This window comes from Tuber melanosporum, assembly GCF_000151645.1.
Source record: "Tuber melanosporum whole genome shotgun sequence assembly, scaffold_31, strain Mel28".
Lineage (NCBI taxonomy): Eukaryota > Fungi > Ascomycota > Pezizomycetes > Pezizales > Tuberaceae > Tuber > Tuber melanosporum.
Genome location: NW_003298986.1, coordinates 489,316 through 517,150, shown reverse-complemented (window position 1 = coordinate 517,150; position 27,835 = coordinate 489,316). Strand labels below are relative to the sequence as shown.

Here is a 27,835-nt window from a genome sequence, read left to right as displayed (position 1 = left end):
ACATTTCGTGCACTTTACGCACCCCTTGCGCCTAGATAATTTAGTTTATTTCGCTTGGTATTTTTGTCGCTTCGCCTCAACTCCCGGGTTGGTGGGTGAAGGGGGGGGGGAAAGGATTGGGAAATGGGGAAATGGGGAAATGGGGAAAAAGGGAGGGGAAAGGATTATAATGGTTAGGTTTTTCCTTGAAGGGGGTGGGTCTCTTATCGACTGGTCATTTGGTTTACCCTGATGTTTTTCCTGCAATATCAAGGGGGGTTAAAAGAACAGTGCAGAACAGTAATTTGCCTTTCGTTGTGCCTGGCAGCAGGCATTGGTTACCCAAAATTTCAAACGGCCCCTCCATCACTCTGATGCATACCCTTTCTGCATGCATGCATACTCGGCGGTGTTGTCGAATGCTAAAAAGATATCAGCGCGGCAATCGAAGCGCTTCCCTCGACCATCGATGTAACCATCTTTGCACTTCACGAGGTTAGACTTGGATCCCATCCTGGATTTAGGGATGGCCATGGCGATAGAGGTAAAGAGAGAGACAGCCAGATTAAGAACAGCAGGGAATGAAAAGTGTTCGGTGTTGAGCAGTTAGTCTCAATCGTATGACACCCCCCCCCCTTGGATATATTGGTACGGAGGATGTTCTCCAAATTCTTTCATCTCGCAGGTGAGTCATGGAGCATCATCCTTATTGTGGATAGGTTCCTCCGAAACGTCATTCCGCTCACAACCAACTAAACCACTTTGAGAAGGAAAAATGTCTTAGGCTGAGAAGCAATATCGGATTTAGGATTATTATTATATTATTATTATTATTATTATTTTAAAAAACCATCTAAGTAGAATTAGGGTACGAAAAAACAAATTACTTCTACTTTCGGGGTTCAAATATCATAGGCTGTTCCCTTTTCTGCACTCAGCTTTCCCGTGCAGAAACGGTGCTGAGTTCGCTGAAACGGCGTCCGGCTGCCGGAGTATCATAACACTTCTCGAGTACGCCTGGCAGGTCCGCGTTTGTTTTGCCGAGAGCTTGTATTTGTGGGTCGAATGATTTTCGGTCAAATAAGTGCGAAGTACTTGTATTCAGACATAACCACGTAGGCAAGGAAGCAGGTTTTCTGGAAGCAGTGAAAGGTGGCTGTGCAATCACGGTATCCACACTTCCAGAGATTGCATTCTCTCGTGTGACATGCTGCTGGGATGGTGTAACTTAGCTCTTAATCTCTCTGATGGGGGTGGGGGATAATGGTTCTGTTAATAATTTTGGAGCTCCTCTAATAACTACCTTTCTTGCCGCTCTCTCTATAACGCCCGCTCTCTGCTAGGGTGAACTATATTCGTCTCAACCCATACAAGATGGAGTGAAGGATTGGTACCACCAATCACGGGTAAGAGCATGGTGTCTGGGAGTTACGCTACCCGGGGTAACGATTGCCAACTATCACCACCTCACCAGATTGTCCATGTTCCCAGGATCGGGAGGAAAGGCTGAAGGGCCCTACTTGCAGTGAATAAGAAGTCGATGATCCTGACCAAGGATATGTGCAAACAAACTAATTAACATGGGGATCGGCGCTTCATGGCCACCCTTCTGTACAACGTGGAGCATCCTGTGAGGTGTTCCAGGTCAGTTTAACGCTCTCCCTCTGATGCAAGGAGTTTGCACTTGGCCCAGTCCTCTTCTTGTCTTGGACCTACTTCTCCCAGCGGGGCTCTCGTAGGGTTCCAAATGGGGGTAACTTTTGGCGAGCAACCATTAACGGAAAAATGCTCGTTTTCTATTGGAAATGTCTGGCTTCCGGCACATGAGGTGGGGAAGGAAAGACTCTTCAAAGGGATCCATCTAGAGGGAAGTCTAAAAATATGTTAGGCTCTCACTAATGGTAGACGCAAAGCGGAGGGCTTCCGACGGCCTTGATTGCGAGAGGTCTCATTATCTACCGTCATCACATTGCGCATCATCGGTGTCTAGGTGATTGGGAGGAGGCTTACATAGCCCGCACCATCAGTCCCATTTCTTTCCGTAACACCAAAGTCTCTTCCCAAGGAGATTTCCCATGTAATACCCTCACTACTCAGTTAGCCATTAGGGTATGAGATTCCGACTAAAAACGTCCCCCCATTCATGTTGCTCGATGTTGTCTCGCTTATCCCGATATATCATACCACCCAGCTTGTTTTTCGCGCACTAACGAGATGACTCTGGATCACATGTAATCACTCGAGGATATTAACTCTAAGCCTTCTGGACTCGCGGCGACCGTCAATCTGACTGCTAGGCTTACTGCTTGAGTTGTCGGAGGAGTTGGGATGTTCACGAAGTTGGTTCTGTGTAGTGTTGTGTCGCAGGGCGTGTCGTCAGGCGGACTCCGACGGTCTCTAACTGTGTGTCTAGACGAGATTTCGCTAGGAGCCGGCCAGCCCAGAGAGCCCCTCCCGCTGCTGCGGTCTCAATTGTCTGAATCTGGGGCTGCCACAAGGTGGAGAGATGATTGGAGTATCCGCATTTAGCACATGTAGGAGGCTATCTCATCCTCATCCCCTAGGCAGGGCTAGCCGGGCAGAGAACTCAGAAATCTTCTCTAAGTCCTCTTCTTTCTGGGCAACAACAACTAAACCACCGAGCCGATCAAGCCTTCATGCCAGGTACAGCTTCTCTACACCCGTACGGACTATCTGGGATTTGACGCGGTTTGGGCGTTCCCATTAGGGTATCTGCTGCATGCAGAAGAAAGGCACTCGCTGACTGCAAGTAGATGGCCCCTTACCTGAGAGGAATTGAGGGGAACGCAAAGATTCCACAAGACCCCAGGATAGCCCTAGAGGTTGCTGTTCTCACTAGAAACAAATCCCTGATCTTGGGGTCGTGATAAATGGATGGACGGGAAGGCCGACACTTACATGATTTATCGCTCTCCTCGCTATTCTGGAACTCTACACTGCTTCTATTATTCGTCACTCTATAGGGCTCCCTCTGGAGCCAAGAATAACAAAATTTTGGCTTGAGACTATTTCGGCGTTGGAGTCCCAATAGATGAAGTTGTCGGGGGTGACTTCCACGCCCGGAGCCTGCCGTGAAGGTTTTTCTTCGGCAGGGGATCGTTGCTGGAGTGACATACTAGTCTCGTACTCAGTACGTTACTCCTTGGCAGTTTCCTATGTCTTATGACGTTGGATTTCTCACACAAATCAAAAAACATTTCCCATACGGTAGTTCGCACTCCTTAGTGATTCAGTTTAGTCAAGAGTTTGCCTGGGGAACTATACTCTTTCTGAATGGCTATTGACTAATCGGGGCAGCTCGGTCCTGCCAAGACGGGAAGTTCCGATGGTTTACTTTATTTCAACCTCAACATCGCTGCCGGGCCAGCCTGAACTTGCCTCTGGTTGGGTCACCGTGGGATAATTGGGTTTCGCAATTCTCCTGGCTATCGGTTAGCACCGAATATGCCCCTGGCGGTGGCGAATATCATGGGGGTATCACAAACAAACGGCTTTTATCAATTGCATCTCTTCGCGAAGTATGCACAACCTAGGAAGCATTAACCGGCATCCCGAGACCTTCCCTGAGTCAAACGCTGAGTCGCTTGACAAAACATTCTGCCCACAACCCGGCGTGTTATCCCCCCGTCAGAACGACCGGTGCTCAAATCGACCTGCCAAGCTCACGAAAAAGCAATTGGCCAATCCAGGATCGTAGTGTTATTTCCGACGGGATCTGGCTTCTCCGCCCTTCGCGCATGATTTCCAAGGGGGGGGGGAGAGATAGCGAAATGGTTAATTAATCCTGGCCTAAACCTCTATGCATGCGATCGTCCCGTAGGAGGACGACAGTTACGCCTCGCCGGAGGAACCGAGGGTTGGTGGAAGGGGTTCAAGTGATAGTGGTGGTGCTTGGGGGAAAGAAGAGAATATAACATAACCGACGGGTGTGTTTGTGGGGGTTTGAGGTTGGTGATCGACCCACGGTGGATACCGACGGAAGCGCGTCAGAATGGTGCATATATCGAGTGATTCTATATGAACATAGGGATCGGCTGAGGGGAGTGCCCGCATTCTACCGCGCTGGTAGGTGGTCGCGGTTGAAGTTGGAAGGCAAATTGCGGGTATCACATTTATGCACAGATTTCTCGTCCACAACGCGAACATTTGCATAAAGTGATAGGATGGTGACGGGTGCATGGTCTCAGAATGTTTAACTTACATTTTTGTAATCACAACAACATCCATGACACACCCTTTGTATAATATTATGAAAGTGACTAAGCAAAAGTCTCGGTGACCATGTGATTTCGCTAATGGCATCATATATGCACCATTACTGTTGTGGTACTCGAGTATATAATGATCCGGGGGCCATAGGGAGTCTAGTGGGATTAACCGAAGTGCCTAATGGCGGAGGTTCTCGTTACCTGGATCATTTTGGTTAGATAATCTTGGCGGGTGACCTCCCATGAACAAGCCTTTCTCTCGCCCTGAGGAATACCGTAGTTCATCTCGCGAGAAATAAGGTATTTTCTCGAACCATGGGAAGTTGGAGGGCCAAAATTTCTTATCTCCCGCTCTCCCGCCGTGTAGCCTAAATGTGGCGCAGCACTCAATCTGGGTGCTTCTTGAGCTCCGGGGAGAGAATCTTTATACACTACATCCTCACGGCTAAACCTACCTTTTTTCATCACTCTCCTGGCCGTAAATACCGCTTTGAGGGGGAAGGCATCCTGTTTTTAGCAGGTAGGGATTAACGTCTATGATTTCTCTCCCCCTGAGGATGTACCTACTCCTATTATACATTCAATATTTAATAAGATATATCATTATTCTTGACCTGAAGTAAAGACGGGATCCAAATCCACCTGCCAGTAGAACAAGTATTTGTTCGCTCCGTAATATCACATGAAATACCTAACTGGCAAAGGACCAATCTACCCCTTCGCACCATATCCTTATGAAAGAAAAACAAATATATCTTCAAAGGGAGATACAAGAAAAGGGGGGGGGGGAAGGCGGGCCCGGACGAGAATAGCTTTATACTGACCCCAATATTTTCCAGGAAGGGCGGCCGATATCCCCCGTTCACTTTTGCGCAACGAGATGGATTCTCTCCCGGGAAACAACCGCGGGTAGGTCCTTTCTTCCATCAAACTTTAATCCCAACGATATTGTAAGGATCCTCCGAGCTCCTCTGCAATGTTTGTAATAACCATGCGATATCTCACATTTCCCTTGCCTTCCCCCGCCGTGTCCGCTAATATTAGCAACCCTTCGGCCTCGTACTAGCCGGGACAGAGCGCCAGGGCAAACCATCAACGCTAAGACGCAAGTGCTGAAAATTAACACCGGCAGAACCTGAAAAACGTACAGGTATATGTGAAAGAAGCCGGGCTTGTGTGATATCTCATCCCATATCTCATCCTATTGGCAATGTATGCCTTGAACGAAGTGAAGGGAGCGTATTACTCCAGGAAAAGAAGCCGAGATCGTTGTATCCAATAAGCAAGATCTCATGTGAAATTGCCCAGCATTCTCTGTGGCTTAAAAGTGGTTTTCCAGCAGTCCTGGGAAAAACCGCGACTTTGTATTGTTTGTTCTCCTTAAGCACCGGCTATAAATTTCAAGTGACAACCCATCGAAGAACACTTGTACTCGAGGACTACCACAGCCTACCGGCACTCGACTACCGCATATATGCTTGAAAGCAAGGGTTTTGTGTTCATAGTGTTATGGTAATAATAAGTCCAGTGACCCCAAGCAGCCGGTCGTAGTTTCGAAAAGCCTGGATTAGTCCGGTCGAAATTGTTCACAGCCGCCAAAGCCCTGGCTGGAGTGCTTAGGCAACCCCCCGGTCAAATCCTGCAGAAACTTAAGACAAAGCTGCCAGGTGGCCAGGCTAGGCCGGGCTTCGGTTTCAGAGGGCCACTTTCCCATAGTCCGGCCAGGCCGTCCCTGAAATAACCATACCAGAAGCAGGACGGACTGGCCGCTTGGGTTCACTCTACTGCGCTTGATATAACTAGGCACCTCAGGCTAACAGTCTTGAGTCACTTTTTACAATTACTAGACAATAGTCTTGGTGAGGCTGAGCCATTACTGACCCAGCAAGATTGTGGTAAGAAGACAGCGTCACCCTCTACATAGTCACAGACTCCAAAGAAGCGGTTACAGTAGTATGGTATCATACTAGAACACCATTTAATGCTGGCAAAAGAGGTTCCGCCTTATGTCACAGGTGAAGGTGGGGAGTGATAGGTGGTGGAAAAGGTCCTTTTTTTTACATCTCTCAAATGATATTGGCTGATACTGGAACTATTAGTTAATTGTACATGACTTCATTGCTAGACGGGGTGACTGGGGTCACTTTGAAAATGCCTCTTCCACTGGCTAGCTAATAAGCCAATCTTCAGTGACCATCCTAGAGCCTGCTTGGAGAAACTCTGTTGCTTAATACCTTCTAAGATGCTCTGCTGCAATGGCCAGTACCAAAGGGCAGTGTGTCAGACATCAGAATGAGAATTGGTGCACTGTGGCGGGATTGCTCGTTTACCATCACTCTTTCAATTAAATTTTAATCAATAATGTGCTGGTGTGGTTTTTTGGATCCAATATCTCCTCATTCGTTTCATGAAGAAATGGCAAGATTCCATTGTAGAGTGGTGGATCACGAACCATGCACGAGACGGTAGAATCATCAAGACTTTTGTCTAGTGACTGTATATATAGCCCAACGATTTCTCTAGACTGCTATTTACTGATGTATTTTAAGCTTAGTCCCATACTATACAATCCTGGCCACAAAATTCGTCGACACACTCCACACTTTACACAAAAAATTGGCGTTTTCACTTTGCATGTCGGCTTTGTTCAAGGAGAAAATGTTAAAATTTGCTGGATCCTTTGCAGCTACCTAGATATTATCACTCTTTAGTGACAAGCTCTGTTAGTAAATGCCCTTGGTTCAATACCAGTAATAGCAATAGAGGGCAAAAGTTACTTTTAATCTCAAAAGAGCTTCCTATACAAACGATATCATACTTTTCAACACTATCAAATCTGCGCCTTTGTCCTCATGGAGTAGTAAGAAAATTCCTACAATTCCCACAATTCCCACCCGAAGGGGTCCGGGAAATCGCCTACCCCACAGAACTGGTTTCATTGATTCTGTATTGCTTTTGGGCGAGCGGTAAGTGCTTAAAATCCGCCGTTTTTTTAAAAATAGGGGTGAGGGTGGGTGCCAACGAATCTTGCCACCAAGACCGTACTCGGGATTGTCAGTTGATTCAGGTATTATACTTGCCAACTTGACAAGATGCTACCTAACTATGGGGTACTGGTGGGCATAGTATCCAACTCTCACAAGTGGAGAGACCCGACTCAGTGGTCCTATCATACTTTTAAGGATGTTGCTCACTTGGCCTGATTGTTCAGGTCGTTTATTGCTCCGGGCATTCTGTTCTTCCGCGGGGGGCTTGAGGGGGGCTGGAACGGACACTGTAATTTCTTTGACCTGGAATCACTTATGCCGATGTATTCTGCACACTTATTAACGTATCGGTATTGAGACTGTGCTGCAATGCAATTCCTTTGGTGTTTTTTTTTTGACTCTTACCAGCAAACGTAACCACCTCTACCGTAGAATTCCTGCAATAAAGCTCGCAGGAATATCTTTTGGCGAGTAGGCAAATGGGTGATAATGTGGAAAGAAAAAAAGAAGGGGTTCTCATCGGAAGGAATGAATTACCTACTCTATCCCTCCTACGCACATGAGATTTGACTCTCACATGGCTTGATTATCAGTTTATCCATGTGTCTTTATTCTCTTTCCTTCTTACTTTGTCTTCGGATTTTCTTGTTCATATCACTGGGGGCAGGAGAGAAAGAAAGAAGAAAAAAAGAAAAAAACGGAATTTTTCAATTTATCTATCCTCTTTGTAAAATATTGTGATCTAGCGAAATTATTTGATTGTTAATCAAGTTTTAAGTTACTTTTTCCACCAGGTGATGCTGTTCGGGGTATTGTGTTCGACGCTCATGTCGTATGATATGTCACCAGCGATGTGGTATGACAGGTAGGGTATGATGAGCAAGTGACTGGGTGCGATGCTAGGGGGGGGGAGGTTGGAAAATTGGGGAGCTAATTTGTGTAAGTGGGTGTTTAGGGTTAAGGCTTGTTCAGAGGCGTAATACAAGGCCTCCTTGGGTTTGCGAGATTGTGGTGGTCTGTTGGTATGGTGTAGTCCGTCAGCCATTAATCAACTTGCACCCACCACCAGTAGGCCTAAGACCCTTGTGAATGGTTTTTGTTCTGGCTTTATGGTTCGTAATTAGAACCACCACAATACATGCACCTTGTCCTAAGCAATGCGGTATTTGCACCAGGTTGTGTACCGTAGATGTGCATATAGTGCTTATGATGTGACCTATCATACAAACGAAGAACATCCACCCTCCCTTTTCTCCTCCGCTCCTCCTTCAAATACAAACGCCAGCCCGCCTCAGAAACGTCCTAACAATCCATCAGATATATCCTCCCCTCTCCACAACGCAGCGCTAAGCTATACGATCCGCACACAACCCATTCCATCCCATCTAATTCTACCATCCAAAAACACAGCACAACATACAACAAACCCATCCGCCGTCCCATAACCCCACCTACCCGTAATACCCCCACACTAAATCTCCTCATCCTTCTCACCATTTCTGCTCTTCACCCCCTCCAACCTGGCACCATCCGGCGCAAACATCGAATCCGGCGTCGTTACGTTAGGCAATAACACTGCGCGATCGACATCGTACGGGAGACCTCTATGCCGGCCGCGGATCTCCATTGCCACGATGACGAGTTTACTGAATGTGGTGAAGGTTCCGGAGAGGGAGGTGTTGAGGCCCGGGTAGCCGAGTGATAGACCGACGTCTCCACTGGTATTGTTAGCATCGTAAAAGAAGAAGGGAAGAAATAAGAGATGGGGTGGATTACTAAGCGCTAACGACCTCGAAAAATACACTGAATGCTGTGAACGCCTACACTCACGTTAACTAAAACCGGAAAAGGGACATTGGAGTCATACGTAATCACTCGCATCCGCAATCCTTCTCCCCTCGGCAACACATATCAGGAACAGGCCCAAGAACACATACCAGAGGTCGAACTCCAACTGCCTGCGTATATGCGCCTTGATATAGGTCCCTTCGTCCCTCTTCTCCTCCTGCGCTTCCCTGGCTTCGGCGGATGGGATGTAGATCCCTAATGAATGCTCCTCGTACACGTTCGTGCGACGGATGGAGATTGCGAGTGGGAGGACGGAGATGTACATCATTATAAGGTAGCTGCATTGAATGCCGGGATGTAGGGAACCGATCGGGACGGAGGAGACGCCGGCAGTGCGGGTCGAGACTGCTTGGAGCAAAGCGTTTAAGACCCTGTAGCCAGCCGGGATGGATTCTACAACGGGGGTTTGGAGGTCTAGCACTATGAAGAGGACCGTGTCGGCGATGTTGAGGATCTGGATAGTGTCAAAATTTGGTATCTTAGTGGGAAGGGAGGGTGGTTTACGATTAGGATCCAGAAGAGCCACCACGTCGGCTGATTGGTCATGGTTAGTTATGGGTGTAGTAACTATTCGCGATGGGGACCCACTCCACTGGGAAAAAGCAGTGTAAAGCACCGCCGAGGGTGATCCAGCAGGAAATTCAATTCCTATCGGCATGTTAGTACACCCACAAGGTACTCCCTTGGGGGACTCACGTCGCGCTTATCCGGGTACCTGTCCGGGCACAACTTGAAAAGGCACCAAATGGTGAACCTCAGCAGTAGTGGGAACCCCGTGTTCCTGCCCGATTAGCCTCAAAGTTTGATAGCTCAAAGGGACGGGGATGGCAACAAACCCAGCTATAATCAAAAACCCGGAAACGATCAGCACCAATGACGCCCTCTGAAACGAAACCATCGAATCGGGTGTAAGCAGGAAGCCAACATTGGCAAAGCAGGACATGGCGGTATAAGCCCCCCACCAAGATTTGTTGACCCCGAAGTCATCCAAAATCTTCCCATACTTCAGCGACCGCAGAAGATATGGCACGAGCATAATCACACCAAAAACGTGAATAAAAGCGTAGTAGGCGATAAGGATCCATGCCAGCGTTTTCAAACTGCGGTACTCAATACCACCGAGCTCATTTCTCTGTTCTTCCGTCAGGTCGTAAAAGCGGGAATTACGCCCGACGCTCGGGTTATAGCTGAGGTACGGTGCTGGCGGGTCGTCCCTGCTCTTGCGGAAACTGGGCCGGTTACGGCTTAGGGAATTTTCACGACTTAGTGCTCGCACACGGCGGGAGGAGGAGGAAGCGGGGCCTGTGTCCACACGGGTGATATCGCCGGTATCCGTTATCTCGTGAATTGTGTCCACCGAAGAGCGGCGGATTGCCCCCGCTGTCGACCGGGAGGTGTCGTAGTAGTGGGCTTTTTCTTCCTCGGATTGGTGGGCGTTTTGGGTGGAGTGAGAGGCCGGTACGTCCCATACAATGCGGCCGCTAGTTGGAGCTTCGGGAGAGTGGGGAGTGGTGCCTGTATCATTGATTGACGAGGTTTGTGTCGTTTGCGTTGGAAGAGCGCTTCCGTCTGCTGCTCTCAGGACCACTTTTTCCAAATGAGATAAGACGGTTGTCAATTTCCATGACAACGGAAGGAGGTAAATGTTGTAGAAGGGGTACACGATACATACCGATTCCGCTCTCCACACCCCCACCTCTGACATTATCCTTCGAACGCCTGGCAGCGCTCACCGTTCGCTGTAGCTGGGTGTTCCTCTTGGCTTCCTCGACTATTTCACTCTCACACACCGCATTACCCTCCGATCACCACTACTACCGATAGCTGAGGGAAGGAGACACGAGGGAGTAAATAAAGCAAGACAAAGGGAGATACCAATATAGTCAAACCTCTTCTCAAAAAAGTGTATCCTAACGAAGACGACCAGAGTATGCACGAATATCGGAGTCGTCACGAACGGCAAGAGGTAAGTGACAACTTGCTGGAAGGTATTAATCTTGTTCAGGTCGATACTAACAACCATCTGGTATTAGTATCCCCTTATATCCATTCGGATTGATTACATAAGCAAAGGATTCCCGGCTCCCCGTCACCGGCGGGTACGTAAGTACCTGGGGAGGTGTTTTCGTGCCAGGCAGGGATTATTTTGCTGGTTAAATATAGGTGCTTGTGCGGCGAGAATTTAGATAATTGGCACTCGTGCTGGGAGGTCGACACACTTTTGCTTCCCCGGGGGGGCAGCCTCCGACCCCCCCACCCAAGAGAGGGTGCCCGGACGTCTTAGCGCGAGTGCCAATTATTCAAGTTCTTACGGCGTGATATGCGGATGAGCGCATATGAACCGCTCTGGTTCACTACCGATCCCATTCCCTCGGTTTCCCAGTGACCAAGTATTGGGGGAGGGAAATCGTATGGATCAGATCAAAGGGGGGGTGGGAAAAGAGAAATTTCCAAACATACGTATTCAAACCAGCTTGTGCCGCAGAACCACTACAATTCCCAGTTCAAGGTCAACGCTGCCCTCTCCGGATAGACGGACATATGGGAGGAAGTGGAGTGGGAGGGGAACATACGAAGAAAAAAATATCGCATCAACGAAAGGCACACTACCGCCGAGGTATATTGCAACAGCGCCGAAGAGAATAAAGAATAGGATGTAGATATCTGTATTCCATATATTACCTACCCGTACATCCATCGGGGGGCCAAAGGGAGAGAATAGGGAGAAATGCGAGAGCAGAGAGGGGAAACTCACAATGCAATACAATAAACGAAGGTCTAACACTCGATACCCTCTTGAAATTTTTGAAAGCTGCTAGGGCCATCACCGTTGACAACAACCTTGATCCTGTACCGTCGCCGTAATTTACTCGAACTCGGCTGCGCTCTGCTAGTATATATGCCCAACTCACTCATTCACTCGCTTCCCTTTCTCTCTTACTCTCTGACAACTGACAAACTGACGGACGGACGGGCAGAGAGAATAGAAAGACAAAGTGGAGCGAGCGAGCGAGCGGGAGAGTAGGAGTGAGTAGCAGCAGCAGCGGTTCATGTAAAAGAGCACATCCAAAGAAAGCGGTGACCCTTTCCTTCTCTCCAACCCTCGACCCCGTGATATTTTTTCCAAAAATCCCTCGCGACACCGCTATCATACTTGTAGCATCCCACACTTCGCTTACCCACCTACCTATCTCCCTCTTTAATCCAAACCATAAATTACCACTCGACCCTGATCTTGTGCTAGACTGAGGGAAAACCCGCCAACCCACAATTTCAGGGTTTACGGTGCTGGTTGGAAAGTGCAGTAAAAAGTGAAAAATAGTCTTTTGGTGTTGTCATGGGGCTGGCTGGCTGTGCTGGTAGTGTAAGGACAGGAAGGGAATACCGGTAGCCCTGGCGGTTAAGGTGCCGGTATCCTGATGCGGTGCCAGTATCTCGCAGATAAACGAGTAAGTTAAGTATAATAGAGTACCGTTCGAGCGAATGGTGGATTAAGTTGTTGGAACGTGCGTGGAGTTTCGGGTGTTCGGCCAATTGGCGGGGCGCGGTTAGTATTCGTTTTGGTACCATAGGATAAGGTTTGTCTAGTACTGTATGATTGATGGTTGAATTGTAGGATTGCGGAGCTGGCGCAGTACTCAAGTCGCCGGATTGGGGTTGCGTTTTTTTTGGTGCGTCAACCACCAAATAAAAACAAAACCCAACTTCAATCAGGCAACTCGAGTCCATTCCGCTGAAGGTGTGTGACTTATGGAATCCTAACTATTAGGGGAACCATTGGTAAATCGAATTGCCGCAAGTTTACTGGAGCTTATGGGTTTCTGGCTTGGCGCATGCATGATACATATAATAGTTCATAATATTATGCTGTTTTCGCTTTGAGAGTTAGATCCCATTCTAGCTACGCATTGCTGGTGGGCTATACCCTTTCAGGGGAACGGAGCTCTCGCCGCCTGCTAGGACAAATTGGGTGCCAAATCTTAACCGAGAAACCACGAGAACTAGTAGGATAGGAGGAGGGGTATGATGATAGGGAGGAGATAGTTGAGTGTTACTCCAACTATCACAAATGTAGGTCACCGAGACTGGCGATGGGAAAACTGTAAAATAACCCTCACATCAAACCACACCCGCCCCGAGATAAGATAACTACAATACTGTATTTTCCTCAAGAAATGGCAGTTCTCTCCCTCCACCTTAGTTTCCGTGGAGAAGCAGACTCGGCCATAAAGTACCGGTACCACAAGCGGCATCTACCCCAACATGTCTATCATGAAAACAATCTCTGCTAGTCTTTGGACGAGTTGCGGTCAGTTCTACATTAGGGGTGCTCGTTCCATCGGTCCATGATCTACTCTCGAGTGGTACTGTGCCAATGCTGTCACCGGGACAGTCTATCATACCCTCAATAAAGCTGCACAAGTAGCATCCTCTCCCTCAAAGTGGCCACCGGTGAAGATGGGGGATTTCCCTTTTACGCGCAATGCTGGTTTGGCATTATGACTTGAAATTGCTTATGGCATAGGATGGGAATGACTTGATAATTGTTATCGCTAAATTATTATTGGGGGGGGGGGGTCACGTGGGCAGCGATGTTGCGATAAGAAGAGGGAGAGGTCTGTTTTTGTGGATTCCTCTGCTGATAAATGATAAAAGCGCACACTTAAAATGTGAAGGAAAGGTTTAAGTGGTATTTTACGATTAGCGTTCGAAGGTAGTGAGTGTCTTGGGTCCGCCTTTTGGGAATTTTGGCATGCTTTTTTCTGGTTCCCCTGGAGCAAATACTGCGATCACTATATGCTTTGTTTTCCAGTTCTTTGAGTACTGGCAAGGCCTGGCCCATGGGGGCACACGGGCCAGAGCAAAAAGTAGGAGTATGACTAAATATATCTACTTTCATATAGTATATCATAAGGGAGTATCATATCCCAAACTTTGAGGTTGTTGTCCGCAAAGGCTAAGGCGGTACAATACTAGCGACATGATAGGTTAGTTTATATGATTCTCATATAGATAGTTACACGACTTCCTCTCGGCTATTATTTAGATACGAGTACAAAAGTCTGTACTGTACAGAGATCCCACATGGAACCTAGGTAATCAAAGAATAGGAAACTTGATGTCACTTAGAGCCTAATTCCAGTCACGACATTTCCAGCTTGTATTAAAACATATAAAAATAGATCACACTGGCCACTTATAATCTCCCTGTATCCTCCTATGAAATCAAAGAATGATGCAGATCCTGAACTACGGTATGTGAATCTCAGGATGGGCGGTGGAGAAAAAGTCGCCCTTGATCTATTAGGAGACAAACCCCTACCCCTCAGCTGCTATGGCGCTCAGTGTTCGCAAGCGGCCAGTCCGGCACGGCTTGAGCATAACCGGGCCACCCTGGGCTTTTCCGAGAGCCGGCCTGGCCGGGCTGTCGGCCACAGTCCGACTTCCTGGTCTCATCTGGCCTGGCCTGGCCGGACTGCAGATATCTGTAGGCTTCTGAGCGATCCGCTGTGGCAGCTATAATTCTGGGGAGCTTTCGGGGCATTTGTATAAATTGGTATCGATTGAGCGGCCAATGAGCATATGCGTCAACACCCTCTGTGCCTGCATGTGATAATTCTATCTTCACCGCTATTACATATATCATAGGAGTTGAATAACCGCTCTGTGCACTGCTTAGTGCAGATCTCTATGCACTATACACTCACATTCTTGTCTTAATAGTTTTATCCAACGTGGAAAACGCAATGAAGAGGAGAAATAGTTTTCTATGCGGAATCATGAACGTGAAGGGTGCTAGGAGAAGGGTATAGTGGAGGGGCGGCTATAACCAAAATAGTTAGGTATTTACGGTTGTACTGATACTGATGTGGTACGGAAAATAGCACGAAATCATAACCGAATAATATTTGCTCACGTGTAATATACGCACACCTTAGGAATATATCGAGTGATAGAAAATCCCTTAGCATTCGCACTGCTCTCAGAACTGGGAAACGTGGGAATATTCCTTTTTTGATTTCGATTCGCATGTCTCGGAGCTAAGCCGATTGCAGATATCTTCAGGTATTGCATGGATATTAGCGAATATCTGTATATAACTTCAGGCATCTTCAGATATCCGCAGATACTAGCGTGTATCTGAAGGTGTCTGTCACCCACTAACAAAATATTTACTAATACGATGGCAGATGCCGAAAGCCTGGCGGTGCCGCCAGGTATCTATGAAGGCCTGGCCTACAAAGCCCAGGTCGGTTTCACATTGACCTGGCCTGGCAGGACTGTATATCTACCGGCTATCTGCGGGCCTGCCTGGTCGCCTGCGAACACTGGTGGGACTGATTTTCGCGTATGATAGGGAAAATCTTTACAAAGCTCAAAAAGCCCGTGGGCCACATTAGCCGACGTAAAGCCCGAGGGCTTCTCGAGACCAAGGCTCGTGCAGGTCTATGGCAAGCACTGGGATAAACAAGTGGGGGGTGTTTAGTTCGCCCAATCACGACTTCGTGAGGTGTTTCTTGTTTTTGTAACAGTTGTTGGCCCAGTATAAGGTGGGAAGGATGACTAATCTTTGCGCAGTGCAATAATAATATTATTATAAACCTCAATAGAAGAACTCTTAATACAAAATGCTGTTATCATACCCAACTTTTAAGCGCCATACCACTACTCTCTAACATCCGACAGGAAAGGATTTGTTAACAAACATTTTAAGGAGCTCTTATTACCGGTAAAAGTCCTGATTTCCTAACAATAAGGATACTGGGGGATCGAGATCATTCTACTTAGGTCGCCTGTGCTTAGTAGAGAACTCAGGAAAGCCAAGACAGCTGGTAGAGGGGAGAGATGAGTGTGGCCGTTACAATTTTCGGTGGCACTCCAGCAGTCATGGCGGTAGGGGAAATGAAGGGGCGTAAAAGGAGAGGAGGTGTGGAGATCGGAGGAGGAAGGCTACTAGCCGATGAGGTTGAGTTCAGAATTGGAACCTATTTTATTTATATCACAGATTCTATAAAGCGAGGGGCAAAACTTACTATTCTAAAAGGTCAATACCATCTGCGCTGCGGTGTTATTGTGCCGGTGGCCTGGGGATATTCCCAAGAGAAACCTGAATCCCCTTTAAAGCGCACACACGGAGATTGCCCTCACAGGGGTGGGGTGCTCGTGTAGCGGTATCACTAGTCGCTTCATGGGCTGTAGTGTTTCTTGTTGGTGTCGCACCGGGTCACTAATTGACAATGTTAGCATCACTTACTATCCTCCACACCTATACCAACATCGCCAAGTCGAAGTCAGATATTTTTTTGTATAGGTATTGCCACCTTAGGTGCTGACTTCAACTTGGGCACAAGTGAAGGAAAGCAAAAATTACTATGTCCGCAAATCTAAGGATTTCTTACTCGTTTTTGCAAGACTAAAGGTATTGAATCTTGTGAATGGGTATATCAGTCAATGATTGACTCGTGCAGCAATAGAGAGAAACTAAAGGACTATGTGGGAACTGTGGTACGACGTGCGCAAGAGCGTAAGGTAAGGAAGAACAACTTCGTTCGTTACTTCTCCAAACTAACGGTAAAGACAGGTGTGTAAGTAAAACATAAACAATGTATCCTCACTATTCTATGAATCACCACATCTATCCGTATCTCTCCAAGCATGTTACCCTTTTCTCCATACACTCCCGTGATAACAATAGTAAACACATGTCCGGAGAATTTCCTGTCAATCTCTGAACCTCCACGCCAATCCATTGAACTTCTGAACTCTCCGCCAGACTCCCGAAACCTCCACAATCTATCTCAATCAACCAACATCAATCCAGAACCTTCAATATTGAACCTGTGCTGATGCCTGCGAATAAAGTCGGCACGGCTATCGGGGAAGGTCACTAGTGTCTCAACTGTAAACCCTTTTTGTAGAATGCTTCTAGCACATCTGCGGTTACGATAAGGACCACAGTTGTTTTCGCCACCATAACAAGGTTGCTCGGGAGGTGTTGGATGGCTTATTTCAGCTCTGCGATGGCTTCCCTCTGCTCTCTATTGGTTTTCCTCAACTCTTCAGTGACTCTCCTCTGGTCTTCAGTGAGTTTTTTCTACTTGTTGGTTTTCCTCTGTTCCTCAATTGTGTTTTCCAGATCCTCTACTCTCGACGACAAGTTTCGGCGTGAGAGCGTATTGTCACTCAACAATAAACCTCGCACGGCGGGGTGCCGGTTCTTGAGTTATTGTAGGGCGACATGTAGTATAGGGTGTGTATGGTCGGGCAGAAGGTCTGTGGAGTGTTGAATCAAATTTATTATTCTGGTACTGCTAAACCGACACATAGCTAGCTAGAGCGGATTCTAGTGGGGTTGGAGCATAGGGTCTGTATCGCCGATAATGGTGTAGAAGTGTTGGCACGCACTCTATACAGTGTTTCTCTGCTCGAGCACATAGCGAGCATCCACCATCTATTAGCTTGCCTTTGATGGGCTATGCCATTCTGGCCGTAGTCGAAAGCATTTTGTAAGCCGGTGCTTGTTATGCCGGGTGCTCTCTCCATGTAGGGAAACACAGACCGGTACTCATGACGACTCTGAACAGAGTCATCGTTGCCATATTAGCAGCTGAACAGGTCCTGGAAAACAAAGTATTGTTGCGCCGCCTAGTCAAATTCGCACTCTCTGGTGACCTTAGCCAATTACCAGCAAATCAGAGATCAAACGTGTTGAATATTCTTTCACATAATTGGCCTACTGATCTATTTTCTGTCTGCACGCGCGAGTACTCGAGTACAGTACAGTACAGTACGAGTACCCCCGAAGTCCAACTTTTCTGCATAGGTTAATGTTATGCAATGGCTGGTCGTGTCCGCGGGACGTCTTTTCAATTGCGGGTAGATCCGTGTAAGTTGAGCTCTTTTAAGAAACAAGACAACTGCAATCGCCTAATAGCGTGGGGTGTGAAAGAAACAGCTCACTAAACCAAGTACCCGATACCTACAAGCAGTGCTGCAATGTGTATTCACAAAACCAAGGCTCATATACTATGGCTACCGGCATGGAATGTCAAAGCAATGACTTGCCGCCGTGTGCTCGGAGATGGAAGTAAAAATCAAGGAGAAAAGGGGGGGGATACTAATAAGGAATCTCGGGAATCGTGAGATTGAAATCATGGAACAAATGGGGGGTGGGGAAAGTCAAAATCCCGGAGCAGTTGCTTCTTGATTATTGTAGAAATCAGCAGTTGCTGCTATCATTAAAAAAGGCCTTCAAAGCTCCAAATCCCTAATGGCCCAATTCGCTATCAAGCTTCAGAGACTCAGATATAGAGAGCAAAAAAGGGGGAAGCAAACAAGAGTCATCAGTCCAATGTTACGCCTGCCCGGGGCTGGTTCCGACCTGCCGATGTTTTCTGCCTGTGACCATCTCAGTACGGTACTTCAATGCAACGACAGGGCTTCTTGGAGAACTCGATTTTACTTCCATCTCCGAGTGCCTACTCCCCGCCCACGCCCCGTAGCCACATACCTCCTAACCGCATCCCTTATATGATAGGCATAATAGAAAGAAAAGAAGGAGGACGGGAAGGAGGGAGATCTGAGGAAGGCTAGTACCGAGGGGTCGAGCTCATAATTGGAGCCTATTGTGCTTCTGTTAGTGATGCTATGAAGACATTATATTAAAGTAAGGAGCGAGATATACTATCATATTCCGGGAGGTCAATGCTCTCTGTTCTTCGGTGGAATTGTTAGCATCACCTGCTATCCCTCATACCCTACCCATATGGCCGAGCTGAAGTTGGGTGGTTTGTATAAGTATTGCCACTTTAACCTAGGTGTCCAACTTCATCTTGGCCACAAAAGTGAAGGGAACAAAAACTTACTGCTTCCGCAAACTCTAGTGTTTCTGGCTCGCTCGCGAGGCCAAAAGCATTGGACCTGCTTTCATGCCTACGGATACTGTCGGGGCAGTCATCAGGGACAGGGTCGCTAGTGTAAGCCAACTGCATACCCTTTTTATAAGATGATTCTAATACAACTGCGGCTGCAATAGGAACCACAGTTATTTTTATCACCAACCGAGGTTTTCCCGGGGGACTTGGCGGGCCTTTTCAGCTCCTCGTGGGATTCCCTCGGCTCCGTAATGGTTTTTCACTGTTTCTCATCGATTTTCCTCTGCTCCTCATTCATTTTCCTCAGCTCCACGCTGGCCCTCTACTACCTTTTCCAGTCTTTCCACCCTCGACCATAAAACCCTGCACGAAGGCATATTGGCGTGCAACAATAAGCTTGCTGTGCGGATGTGACCTGTCTTCGAGTTATTGTGGGGCAACCCTGCACCACCGCAGGTGGGCTGTGGGAAGGTATGTGGAGAGGATGCTAGTAGAGTTGGAGTTCAGGACCCGGACAGGTCGAATGAGCGGATGTAGGACTGAGATTGGAGGGTTGATTGTTTTATGAAAGGAGGTTAAAATGATTGAAAAGAAAAAGGAGGAGGAGAGGAGAGGATGTAATGCTTAGAGATAGGCCTACGGACAGGAGAGTGGCACAAGCAGTCATAGAGTGTCACTCGAAGCGGGTGTTCTAATAAGAGCACAAACACGATTTCCAACATATCCTTTTAGGTGATTGGCCTACCAATCAGTTTCTGTGTCTACGTAAGAGACTTGAAACTGGCTGCAGGTACTTTATCTGTACAGGCTTAACTTTAGCCCCTTTTGGCAAGAAGCAAAGCAATTAGAACCAAGGCTTCCGAACACCCCCTCACCTCTTCCCGCGCCATTACCGCGGAACTCGGCAGGTTTTACACAAAACCCTCACCGCTTTCCCTGGCTCTGCCAGAAAATGCTTCGCAATTGCTATATGCGGGCTTTATGGAAAGGACTACATCTTGAATAGATTATGCTGAAATTCTGAACCCCTAGGCAGGGTTACAAAAAGTATAGGGAGTGTTCATATGTAGTTAGAGGGCAAAATCTGACCCTGGGAGTCTCTCTATGGCCTCAAAATACCCCTCTGAGGCACCTTGGGGCATCATCTGCTGATCGGTTGAGTGATATTCAAACGGTCGGTTTAAAATACAAGTAGAAGCCATCATAGTAATGTGCTGGGAGACGCAATTTGTGCTTGTGATGGGAGACTACTATATGATATTGCTATACTTCTCCCTCCGCTCCTCCTGTATGCCCCACTGCGCGGGTTGAAATCCCTGGACTTTGGGTATTCGGAATAGGCTAGGTGCGTAGGGATGTGTACGTACTGCCCGTGCAACATTTTGGTTACGGGAGTTGACCCTCCTCCGTCCCACCATTTTATCAATTCACGATACCTTCATGGTAGCGAGGTGACACCTGTCTGTCCCTCCCTCCACTGCAGCGCAGTATCCCATATCTATCGATACCTCTCCCCTATCAATTCCTCGACTGGTTAGCCCCCCCCAGTTTGACCCTTTACACCTGCGGGGGAGAGGGAAGCGCTAGGTACCATACTTGTAAAGCATTTAACAAGTACCCCAACTTACCGCATCGGCTTAAAGTTATCGTTACCGTACTACCCTTTGCCTTTGTCCGGCGTGTACCGAACAGGTCACTGTACTTACCTTCCCACAAAAGAACTCTACCATGCAGGGCGGTTTCCAGGGTCCACACGTTCGACACCGTAATTTGTCAGACCATCTCACAGTAAGAAAATTACCCTACCCGATTACGAAGTGTTAATGGTGCGGTCAAGGGTGACAAGATAGCACGCCGAACCCCAAAGCAACTTGTCCGGTGAAGAACACAAACCTGGGAGGATAATATCTCACCGCCGTTGGCCGAACAACTATCTGTATTGAAGAAAAAAGGAAGAAAGGTTCTTCGGGTCTTGGACATCTCGAGGCATTATGATAGCGTTACTAGTGCGCCTGTAGTACTCACGTCTCCATAGCAAGAATCGGTGCCCATTCATCCTTTCTGGTTGTATGTCATGCACTCGAGCCAAGAATTGGCACCTCTCTTGGAATAGCTCCCATGGACCCATAAAAAGTATAGTGTTGAAGCCGCTGTCAAAAGGAGCGTATACACCGCCGCCATACAGAGCAATAACCATCATGGACATTGACTGCACAACCTTTCGACCATGAGACTAAATTAACATTGCATGCTACGATACCGCGTTTTCTCAATACTAAATTCACCATAAAATTATGTTGCGCCATTGAGCCCATTGAGCCCTTCATGTAGTCCCTATGCAGTTCAATTTCTCTATCAGGTGGATTTAGTGACCTGAATTGAAAACGTCCAATTCCTTATAAGGATTGTTGTCAAATGTGTGATTGTACTCACTCTCATGGGAATCCATTTTCTTGCGCCACTGACACAGTCTTTCAAACATCTCGAACGCTATACTTGTTATGGGTCGGCCAGCGCTATTCCAGAAGAGGTGCCAATTCTTGGCTCGGAAGCACGAGTACTCGTACTGTGCTCGAGTAGCTATTCCGAAAAAGGGAGCAAATTCTTGGCGCGGAGAGGAGTAGATTAAGCGTGATGATTGGGCCGTCGGATGTTGAAGCCATAATAGCGGCGCTCTACTCGAGTATGATACTCTACGAGTACTATGGGACCTTCTAGAGCAAGGTATCACCGGATACCAGTGTTAGCCCGTGAACCCTCCTGATATACAGCTCCCTCATCCACTGAAAAGAGATGAGAATTCCTTGGGCGTTTTGCGATTCTTTTATTCGCCGGAAAGGATATCAATGGAGGCTTGGCCAATACGACAGTGCTCACTGACCAGCTCCCCCACCCGAGCACAGTACCCGGGCAGTAAACTCCCCTGCCACTGGACAGGGAGAAAGGATCTGATATGCTCTTTGAGACAGCTATGGTACGGCCTCTAATCTAAACCCAAGGATTGTTTCCCTTTTCAGCAGCAAATTCACTTTTACCACTACACAGTGATCTCAAGCCTCCAGTTCGGACCACGGCTTTGAAAATTCCTGATTCAGTCCGGTCGAAATTATCAGCAGGCACCCAAGCCGGGCGGCGGCGCCCAGGCAATCCAAAGACATCCGTGAACAGCCCGCATGCTTTCCACTTTTAATCACTCGGAATCGGAGAATAAAAGCAACGTATCATACTCGTGGCGCTATTGATTTCGCACAAGACAAATGTATGCCATCCACCGATCAACCACCACAATACCCACAACTCCCCAACCCTTATCGTCCTATCATACCTCGAGACACTCTATAATGCACCAATCTTCGCACAACTCTCTGACCAACCCCGCGTGAATATATATCAGCCGAATCATTTTTGCTATGCACAATTAGTCCTATTGAATAATAAAATCTTTCTTTGTTCTGAGACACAAGTTATCACTTGAGACCTCGGCCTTCGGCCCGACCCGACCTTAGTTTTAAAAAGCCACCTCGCTACAGCCCCGCCGTCATCAGTGCCGGACGGAACTGGCCGCTTTGGTTCACTGCTTTTTGCATTGGATAATTTGCGTATCATGCCGTAACCGCCGACCAACCTATCTATGATACCGAGAACTCTCATAGAGGTATATCATGTTATACTATGTATTGGGAATAACCTAACTCCTCAGCCAAGGTGTAAGAAAAGCCTCACGGCCCACGAATCGTATCCTCACGCGCGTTTAGATACGGATATTAGGAAGTGGTGAAAAATAAGCAATTCCTTCCTTCCTTCTAGTAAGATGTGATCTGTGATCGTGGCTGATCATTGGCTGTATATGGGTCATCTTCTGGGGCAGACCGTGGCGATGGGTTTGGCGAGTAGTGCTATCGTAGCCCTCAAGCTTGCCTTCTTCCCCCAAAATTGGATCAGTAGAGTACGGTAAGGTACGGTAATGTAATGGTTACTGTGCTCAAAGTGTTATAGTCTACCGGTACGGTACTCATACAAACATCAACATGACATTTGTTTGTGCGGGTAATATCAAACACTTATCCCTGCCGGAACGGTTTTCCAAAGGGCATTCTGGGGAGGTTTTTTTTTTCTTCACTTTCCTTATCAATTCTGCAAACTGACTGTTACATTTTAGCAATCTGAGACACGACGACAACAATAAGAAATTAAACTTCCCCCACCTCCCCTCAGAGTTTACAACATCACAATAACCCTATTCTTATTGCGATTGCGATTCTTCATTAATCGAGAATACCGTACTTGCGTAAGGCTTATAATTGTGAGTAAGGGCGGAAAAAGAGTGTGGCAAAAAAAATAGCAGGAATTGTGTTGAACTTTCTTTTGTGAAAAGAAAGAGACAAGGCGTGTGATAGTCAGAAACCCGGACCAGTTGGGTTGCTGTTTACTTTCCTCTAGAGATGAGAATTGGGGACTGAAGAGCTACCGTACCCGGGGTTGTAGGTATTCCCTATGGGACCGGCGGCTGGTCTGTACTCTACTGAGCCTAATTTCGTGACTCTTGCCTACACTACCCGGGAACCCACCGCCTACCAGCGAGATGATTCACCTTCCATGTGCTTGCTGCCCCGCGCGATCTTGCTGATACCTTTTTCCGCCCTTTATCACCCTGCGCGAGTATGTAGCGAACGAGCGGGCCAAGCATTCTCGACGCTGCATTTTAATATTTTACTACAGATAGTGCATACTTTATCGGCACATGAACAACCCCTATTTGTTCCGTGAATGAGCTATTGTAAAGTGGAGAGATTCTCCCTAAACTTTCGGGGATGAGGGGAAGGAAGGGGAGAAAAAAAATAAAAAAAATAAGAAATGCCCATGCGCCAAACTCCCAACTCCCAGCCCCGCTCAAATACACATAAGAACGAAAATAAAAATAAAGGAAACTCAAACATTATTGAGATATAGAGCAGCAGGCTCTCTCTCTATCTCTCTAAGAATGCCCCGCCGCCTCAGCATGATCGCTCTCCACCCCTGAAATCTCACCCCTCCTCTTCCTACACAGGCCTAGCGACTGCGCACCCTTCTCCACTCGCTTTAACCGCTCCCGCTCTTTAGGCCTCATACATAGGTAGATGGGATATGTCGCGGCACTAGCAAACAATGCTGTCGGCACACACATGGCGTATCTGGCAGCCCAATCACCATCGCCCCTCCTGCGCATGACAGCATAATACACCCCTGGGAATATCGCACCCGCGCCGACAGCCGAGACTTGGTACTTTGACACATCCTTGGAGTATACCCCCAGCCGGCGGGTAGCTAACGCGAAGATTATTGGGAAGCAGGGTGCTGCAAAGAGCCAGACCATTAGCAGCATGCCGACTTGCGCCTGGCTACCCGAGACGGCCATTGCCAGGGCTGAGAATATCCCTCCGCCGCAGAGGGAAGCAAGGAGGACCCATCTAGGCTTCACGGCGAACATTAAGACCGTGCTGGTGAAGCGGCCGGCAATGAAAAGGCCCTGCCCCGTGCGGGTATGCGGAGAGCTTTCGAAGATGGGTTTGCCAAAGTAAGCGTTTGAGAAGGACATTACCACCTCTTGAGCACCCACGTAGAATAGCTGCGCTAGGAACCCCCAGACAAAGCTGATGCCATGCTCGCTTCTCAGGAGCGATTTGGGGACATTGTCGGCCCCACCATCCTGGGGACCGAAGTCTGCGTCACTCACCTCGGGGATGTCGGCGTAGTAGAACGCGAATGCTAATATGAAAGTAAATAGTGCGAAGGCGAGATATATCCACTGAGCGTCAATGAGCGAGGTCACTGTTAGTATTCTTTCCTGTGTCCCCGATACGGTTGGTAGCACTTTGGACGCAAAGGTGGACGCTAGTAAGATTCCGACGGGTTGCACACTCTGTACCAGATTCAATCGTATTTCACTATATTTAGTAGGGCCGCAAAGGATCATAAATAGGTTTGCAGCACACTCAATCCTGAAGAGAAATTAGCCTAACCCAGAAAAGATCGCGAGTGCAGGTACCCACATAGCCAACCCCGTCGCTACAAGAAACATCGAGGCGCAAAAGCCCCCATAACTCCGTAGCACTGCACTGGGCCAAAAAACTAGACAACCACACCCGGAAATTGTCAACCCAACCATGATTGTAGCCTTAAACCCGTATCTCTTAAGCACCGGTCCCCCGATCAATAATGGTGCAATAGCATACGCCCTACTTCCGTCAGAAATTAGGCCCGGGAGACACCACAAAGAGGAGCAAACCCAAAATAAGAAGCATGCAAGCCAACGTACTGCTGAGTAGTTATGCCGATAAGCCGTTCAAACCGCTTATTCAGCGTATCCACAAAGCCATACGCAAACCCCCAAATGAAGAACAGTCCGGCAATCTGGCATACTGGCCGAATAGATTCTCGCATATTGAGCGCCAAGGCAGACTTCGGCCTCGGAAGATCGAAGAATCCTGGTGGCCGATCGTCCGCACTGAGACCAGTGGGGGCTCCGGAAGCGCCGGTCAAGCCCGCTGTGGTGGATGTTTCACCTGTGAGGCCGATGCAGCTCGGAAATAATCTAGCAACGAGCGGCTTTAACATCGGGATTGAGGCGCAGAATATTCCAACGTTGACTTCGATTGAGCTCCACATGAAGGAGAGCGAACCATCCCCTGTATCAATTAATCGAGGTCATATTAGGGATTTTTCCTAGAAAACCCACAGTTTAGCAAAGTAGTAGCGACTGCCTTCTCGAAGAAATGAATTCTCACGATACCAATTACCGTAACGCTGTTCGGCGCGGAAATGTCAGCCCTCCTCCACCGTCCGGTGCAGGCGCTACGAAGGGTAAAAATAGTTCACTCACAATCCTCCAGCAGCGAATACCACGATTAATATGATCTTCTGTTTCCTAGGCAGCCTTAGAGAAGTCAAGATCGGCATCGGCAAAACGAGTATCGCCAAATCTGTTATCAGATTGACAGGACCAGAAGCATAAAGCATTGTATATGTCGGTATGCATTCGAACGAGGGGGAATGAGAAGTTTGAAATGTTTCTGAGACCTGGAAATGGAAATCACTAATTGTCAATAGAATCCGTCGAATACTCCCGAATGTTAAAATCAAATAGGGCACCCACAGGTTGACACTGAAAAGCAATGAGCAAGGTCAAAATCAACCCGGCAACGTTAACGGCTACCAACGTCACCCAATTAGCGATTCTCAGAAGTTTGTAATTCTTCGAAAGCCCAAGGTAAAAGACTAATATTGACGTCTTCGTCGCCATGAGAGCAGGGTTCTGGGACGGAATCAAGTATTAGTCGAATTGTCTCTTTGTGCGGTAAAAGAAAATAAGAAAAAAAGAATTTACAAAGTTTTAGAAGACTTACATAAAGTAGCGTGTATGCGTACCGAGCCTAAATTTCGAATCGAAAAAAAAAAAAAAAAAGGGTCAGAAACACCTGAGGAATCTCGGTTCATGTCAAGATTTTGAATTGAATTAATTAAACCGACGAACCTTGCCAAGCGGGGCCGCGAGGTCATCTAGAGAACTTTCACGATGTTCGCCGAGACCGAATCTCGTGGCTAATCGTGATCATGTTAGAAAACAGTGGCATGATATCGAAACCCCCTGGGTTCGGAACTATACGTAACATACCGAAGCATATCGTGAGGGACATCGCAAACGACAAGACCTAAAGTACGGTCAAAAAAAAAATCAGCAACAATCCCTCCCGAAACAACTAACAAGCAATCCCCCACCCCCACCCCCCACCCCCGCCAACGTTAATCGTGATCCGTACCCAAGCAAGCAAAATAAACCAATCATCCATCCCAATTTTCCTCACGATCCATCCTCTCGCCACGAACCTTAGCAGGACAGTAACAAACGATAAAACCACCACTGCCGTTATCGAACCTATCAGGAGCGGTGCTCTCGAGGCAACGCTTTCGTGCGCACCCAATCCCGGCCCTTCCGTACCCGTATTCATCGCCACAGATATGATGTGGCTCCCCTCGAGTGGAGGGTATCTGCGAAACAAATCATCAAGGGACAACCTTCTTAGGGCTGCCCTTCGGTCGGAGCGAACGGAAACTTTTCTTGAAAGCAGAAGGCCTAATACACACAGGCCACCGTGGAGAACAAGAAGTAGAATAAGAGGGACCCTGACGCACTGATAACAAAAGGTCCGGGGAGGGGGAGAGAGAATAACAAGACTGAAGGTGGGGAGGAAGGAAGAGCCAGAACGGGCACGTAAAACTATGTCGCCGAAGCTCAGGCTTTGGAGCCTGGCACTGAACTATATTGTAGTAGTGCTCTCGGGGAGGCCGATATGTTTTTAATCCAGCCCATGTTATGGTGGCATGGTTGGATATCGTGTGGGGCCTCACGGCCTTTAATATGGCGACTGCCGTCAAGACGAGAGTTGAAAAAAAAAAAAAAAAAAAAAAAAGGTTCCCTCCTCCTTTTAGAGTTTTTAGAGATGCATGGCATGGTCCCGGGTGCTGTTAATATAATAAATTTCTCCAAAGTGAAAAAAAAGGTTGACTATCACACGGTGTGGTAACATATACGTCAGTTTTCCCGTTCGAGTGAATCTTATCAGGCGCAGACTCGCTACCGTATGTACTCGAGTATCGTATGTGAAAGAAGCCTGACTGGTCTTGGTAGGGTCAAAGCACCCAATCAAAGACAATCGGTTGGAAGCCGGCCCTTCAGTATGGGGTGGGTTGTAGAGGGATTTCGGAGCAAGTAATTTGCTTATCCCTCGGACTGCCGGAGACAGTAAAATTCGTGACTAGGCACGCCAAGTCCGACGAGGCCGGCTTGCTAGTGGTACGGAAGTGTTTTTCTGATACGAGTAGACGCCAGATCGGGATGCACTGGATGGCATATCAGGTTATGAACTCGGGCTTTTCAATG

The 27,835-nt window shown here is 47.7% G+C and overlaps 2 protein-coding genes; both read right to left on the bottom strand.

The window, feature by feature from the left end:
- Positions 1-8,376: 8,376 nt before the first annotated feature.
- GSTUM_00007057001 (uncharacterized protein) lies at positions 8,377-11,018 on the bottom strand. XM_002839134.2 has 7 exons: positions 9,880-11,018; positions 9,740-9,824; positions 9,632-9,691; positions 9,548-9,577; positions 9,063-9,497; positions 8,972-9,015; positions 8,377-8,913 (listed from the first exon to the last, which is right to left on the bottom strand). Exons 1-7 carry the CDS (start codon positions 10,746-10,748, stop codon positions 8,667-8,669), a joined length of 1,770 nt encoding a protein of 589 aa, XP_002839180.1. The 5' UTR covers positions 10,749-11,018; the 3' UTR covers positions 8,377-8,666.
- Positions 11,019-23,582: 12,564 nt separating this feature from the next.
- GSTUM_00007055001 (uncharacterized protein) lies at positions 23,583-26,641 on the bottom strand. XM_002839133.2 has 9 exons: positions 26,570-26,641; positions 26,429-26,496; positions 26,301-26,327; positions 26,051-26,209; positions 25,778-25,974; positions 25,634-25,701; positions 25,184-25,583; positions 24,948-25,133; positions 23,583-24,896 (listed from the first exon to the last, which is right to left on the bottom strand). The coding sequence occupies exons 1-9, from the start codon at positions 26,589-26,591 to the stop codon at positions 23,894-23,896; spliced, it is 2,130 nt and encodes a 709-aa protein (XP_002839179.1). The 5' UTR covers positions 26,592-26,641; the 3' UTR covers positions 23,583-23,893.
- Between the last annotated feature and the right edge of the window lie 1,194 nt (positions 26,642-27,835).

What these genes read in the sequence shown, in the direction of transcription:
- GSTUM_00007057001 (XM_002839134.2), bottom strand. Translation starts at nt 10,748, where the DNA reads ATGTCAGAGGTGGGGGTGTGGAGAGCGGAATCGGTATGTATCGTGTAC. An exon ending in GGTACCCGGATAAGCGCGAC is followed by an intron (nt 9,692 to 9,739) that starts GTGAGTCCCCCA and finishes ACATGCCGATAG; the next exon opens with GAATTGAATTTCCTGCTGGA. An exon ending in CACTGCTTTTTCCCAGTGGA is followed by an intron (nt 9,578 to 9,631) that starts GTGGGTCCCCAT and finishes ATGACCAATCAG; the next exon opens with CCGACGTGGTGGCTCTTCTG.
- GSTUM_00007055001 (XM_002839133.2), bottom strand. Translation starts at nt 26,591, where the DNA reads ATGTCCCTCACGATATGCTTCG. An exon ending in GTATTCGCTGCTGGAGGATT is followed by an intron (nt 25,702 to 25,777) that starts GTGAGTGAACTA and finishes CGCGCCGAACAG; the next exon opens with CGTTACGGTAATTGGTATCG. An exon ending in CGCTACTACTTTGCTAAACT is followed by an intron (nt 25,584 to 25,633) that starts GTGGGTTTTCTA and finishes TAATTGATACAG; the next exon opens with GGGATGGTTCGCTCTCCTTC.